The sequence below is a fragment of the Merops nubicus genome, unplaced genomic scaffold (assembly GCF_000691845.1).
Source record: "Merops nubicus isolate BGI_N331 unplaced genomic scaffold, ASM69184v1 scaffold41378, whole genome shotgun sequence".
Taxonomy (NCBI): domain Eukaryota; kingdom Metazoa; phylum Chordata; class Aves; order Coraciiformes; family Meropidae; genus Merops; species Merops nubicus.
This window is the reverse complement of record NW_008628458.1, coordinates 353-1,347: the sequence shown is the minus strand read 5'-3', so window position 1 is coordinate 1,347 and position 995 is coordinate 353. Positions and strand designations below refer to the sequence as shown.

Below are 995 nucleotides of genomic sequence, written 5' to 3'. Positions count from 1 at the left end.
AGCTCTTTTCTTATTTTTAATAAACCCCAAACAAGCCCGGAGGAGCCAAAACCCAAACTTGCCGGAGCTGGGGTGAGGCTCAGGGTTTGCAGCCAATGCAGCTGGCCCCAGTTTCCACACCCCAGTTTCCAGAGCCCCTGCCTGGCCTAGCCCCGGCCGCTGCAGAGTCCCAGGGGCCCGGCTCTCTGGGGTAGGGCTGACACAGCTCTTTGGCCTTTAAGTCCCATGCTGTTCTGTTTTGTGAGTCCTTCTCTGCCACCTTCTCTCCAAGCAGGGATGGGGCTCGGCCTGGAGGAGCTCCGGAGGCCCTCAGCGAGGGAGCAGCCTGCCCGAGTGGGACGGCACGGGGCTGCGGCCTGACCCGCACAGCCGGTATGGCACCTCCCACCCCCAACAGAACCTGCCAGGGGTGCCAGGGGGTGGGGGGGACGAGTGGTCCTGCACAGAGGTGGGGAGAGGGTGCTCAAACAGAGGTCCTAGAGCTCTTGGGAACCTCATGGTCCTTTGTGGAGATGGGGAGCGGAGAGAGGGTGCTCAAGGAGAAGGGCCGGAGCCCTTGGGAACATCCTCCTTAGCCTGCCTTATAATGGAGGAGTGAAATGAATGCCTTCCAGGCACAGAGGCAAATACGTTTGATGTGCCCCATAAAAAGCAGCAAACTAGGTCACTCGTGGCATAAGGGATGAAGCAGCAGTGCTGCCTGGAGAAGGGTGTCTCAGCAGTGGGGCTCTGGAGGTGGCCTCTCTGCAGCATGGGGAGCCAGCCCGCTGCCCACAGAGCACTTGCTGGGTGAGATCTGTCCTGCAGTGGTGGCTGCTGGAGCAGGGGCTGCCTTTCCCTGCAGGATGAGGCCTCCAGTGAGCCGTTCCTTACCCCAGGCTGACTTCTTCCTCCCCCTCTTCCTCTGCCCCTAGGCAGGGCGATGAAGCTGAACGAGCGGAGCGTGGCCCACTACGCCACCTGCGACTCCCCCGCCGACCACACCGGCTTCCTCC

The 995-nt window shown here is 61.8% G+C and overlaps 1 protein-coding gene across 1 annotated transcript in view; it reads left to right on the top strand.

The window, feature by feature from the left end:
• Positions 1-922: 922 nt before the first annotated feature.
• LOC103779029 (sesquipedalian-1-like) overlaps positions 923-995 on the top strand; it is a gene marked incomplete at its 3' end in the record, with an annotated part of 417 nt that continues 344 nt past the window's right edge. Inside the window, exon 1 of the mRNA XM_008946645.1 lies at positions 923-995. This exon is cut by the window's right edge and continues 344 nt beyond it. Coding sequence (XP_008944893.1) covers positions 923-995 — 73 coding nt within the window.